Source organism: Cryptomeria japonica, unplaced genomic scaffold (genome assembly GCF_030272615.1).
Source record: "Cryptomeria japonica unplaced genomic scaffold, Sugi_1.0 HiC_scaffold_2147, whole genome shotgun sequence".
In the NCBI taxonomy this organism is placed as follows: Eukaryota; Viridiplantae; Streptophyta; class Pinopsida; order Cupressales; family Cupressaceae; genus Cryptomeria; species Cryptomeria japonica.
In genome coordinates, this window is record NW_026730409.1 from 6,591 (window position 1) to 9,325 (window position 2,735).

Here is a 2,735-nt window from a genome sequence, read left to right on the forward strand (position 1 = left end):
TCAAGACACACGTCCCAATTCCAGAGTGGGTAGAGTCAAAATGCAATTTTGATGTACATCATGCTCTTAGAACCTCATTTCGAAGATTGTGCCTGGAAAGCCCTAATTTTGGCACATCAAAATCAATGTTTTGAGGCACAACAAGGTTTCAAGAAACAAGTCCCTATTCCGGAGCCAGTAGCATCAAAATTCCATTTTGACGCACATCATTCTTTGAGAAGCTCATTTCAGAGCTTGTGCCTCGAAAGACTCAGTTTTGGAGTATCAAAATCAGTTTTCATTGCTTGTTGTTTTGTTTGGTTTAACAATACAGCTTATCCCAGTGAGTTCTATGGACCTACCGGCCCAGAGGCCTCTCAAGCACAAGCATTTACTTTTCTAGTTGCAGACCAACGTCTTGGAGCTAGTGTGAGGTCTGCCCAAGGGCCTACTGGTTTAGGTAAATATCTTATGCGTTCTCCTACTGGAGAAATTATTTCTGGAGGGGAAACGATGCATTTTTTGGATCTTCGTGCTACCTGGTTGGAACCTCTAAGAGGTCCTAATGGTTTGGACCTGAGTAAGCTAAAAAAAGACATACAACCTTGACAAGAATGACGTTTAGCAGAATATATGACTCATGCTCCTTTAGGTTCTTTAAATTCTATGGGTGGTGTAGCTACCGAGATTAATGCGGTCAATTATGTCTCACCTCGAAGTTGGTTAGCCACCTCTCATTTTGTTCTAGGAGTTTTCTTTTTCGTAGGTCATTTGTGGCATGCAGGAAGAGCTCGTGCAGCTGCAGCAGGATTTGAAAAAGGAATTGATCATGATTTTGAACCCGTTCTTTCCATGTCCCCTCTTAATTAAACCAGAGATAAAACTAGATATTATCTTTATTGATCAATGTTTCAAGATGCAAGTCCTGATTCTAGAGTAAATTACATCAAAATCTGATTTTGGTGAACATCGTACTCTTAGAACCTCATTTCAAAGCTTGTGCCTCAAAAGCCCTGGTTTCGGATCATCAAAATCAATGTTTTGTGGGACAACAAGGTTTCAAGATGAAAGCCCCTATTCTAGAGCCAGTAGCATCAAAATTCAAGTTTGATGCACATTGTGCCCTTAGAACCCAGTTTTGGAGCATCAAAATCGATTTTTGGAGACACAACAAAGTTTCAAGATGCAAGTCTCGATTATAGAGTCAATAGCGTCAAAATCTGATTTTGGCGCACATCGTGCTCTTAAGACCTCATTCGAAGCTTGTGCCTAAAAAGCCCCAGACTCAGAGCATCAAAATCAATATTTTGAGGCACAACAAGGTTTCAAAATTCAAGCCTCGATTCTAGAGCCAGTAGCATCAAAATTTAATTTTGATGCACATTGTGCTCTTAGAACCCTGTTTCAGAAATTGTGCCTCAAAAGCCCAAATTTTGGAGCATCAAAATCGATGTTTAGAGGCACAACAAGGTTTCAAGATGCAAGTCCTGATTCTGGAGCCGGTAGCATCAAAATATGATTTTGACGCAAATCGTGCTTTTAGAACCTTGTTTTGGAGCTTATGCCCCAAAATCATCGGTTCCAAAGCATCAAAATTGGTGTTCGGAGGCACAACAGGCTTTCGAAACGCAAGTCCCTATTCTGGATCCTACAGTTTCAAAACGTGATTTTAATGCACAACATGCTCTTAGAAACTCGTTTTGGAGCATGTGGCTTGAAAGCACCAGTTTCAAAACATGCACAAAAAGGTTTCAAGATGCAAGTCCTGATCTTGGAGCCGGTAGCGTCAAAATTTGATTTTGACGCACATCATGCTCTTAGAACCTTATTTCGGAGGTTGTGACTCAAAAGCCTCATTTTTGCAACATAAAAATTAGTTTGGAGCTTATGCTTCAAAATCATCGGTTTCGAAGCATCAAAATTGGTGTTTGCAGGCACAAAAAGCTTTCGAGACTCAAGTCCCTATTCCGGAGCTTGTAGTGTCAAAACCTGATTTTGATGCACATCATGCTCTTAGAAACTTGTTTCAGAGCATGTGGCTCGAAAGCACCAGCTTAAAAACAACCAAATTAATGTTTAAAGGCACAACAAGGTTTCAAAATACAAGTCCCAATTCTCAAGCTAATAGCATCAAAACACGATTTTGACAAACGTGGGGTTCTTAGAACCTCATTTCTGAGGTTGTGAATCAAAAGCCTCATTTTTGGAACATAAAAATTAGTGTTTGGAGTCACAACAAGGTTTCAAGACACAAGTCCCAATTCCAGAGTGGGTAGAGTCAAAATGCAATTTTTATGTACATCATGCTCTTAGAACCTCATTTCGGAGATTCTGCCTTGAAAGCCCTGATTTTGGCACACCAAAATCAATTTTGTGAGGCACAACAAAGTTTCAAGAAACAAGTCCCTATTCTGGAGCCAGTAGCGTCCATTTTAACGCACATCATTCTTTGAGAAGCTCATTTCAGAGCTTGTGCTTTGAAAGACTTAGTTTTGGAGCATCAAAATCTGATTTTGGTGCACATTGTGCTCTTAGAACCTCATTTCGAAGCTTGTCCCTCAAAAGCCCTGGTTTCAGATCATCAAAATAAGTGTTTTGAGGCACAATAAGGTTTCAAGATGCAAGCCCCTATTCTAGAGGCAGTAGCATCAAAATTCAAGTTTGATGCACATTGCCCTTAGAACCCTGTTTTAGAAATTGTGCCTGAAAAGCCCCAGTTTTGGAGCATCAAAATTGATTTTTGGAGTCACAACAAA

The 2,735-nt window shown here is 40.1% G+C and overlaps 1 protein-coding gene across 1 annotated transcript; it reads left to right on the forward strand.

Annotated features, from left to right (window-relative positions):
* Positions 1-274: 274 nt before the first annotated feature.
* On the forward strand, positions 275-849 carry LOC131873561 (photosystem II CP43 reaction center protein-like; the record flags this gene model as incomplete). Its single annotated transcript, XM_059216388.1, is given in 1 exon segment — positions 275-849. A coding segment is annotated over 1 exon segment (575 nt), but the record flags the coding sequence as incomplete, so codon positions are not given.
* Between the last annotated feature and the right edge of the window lie 1,886 nt (positions 850-2,735).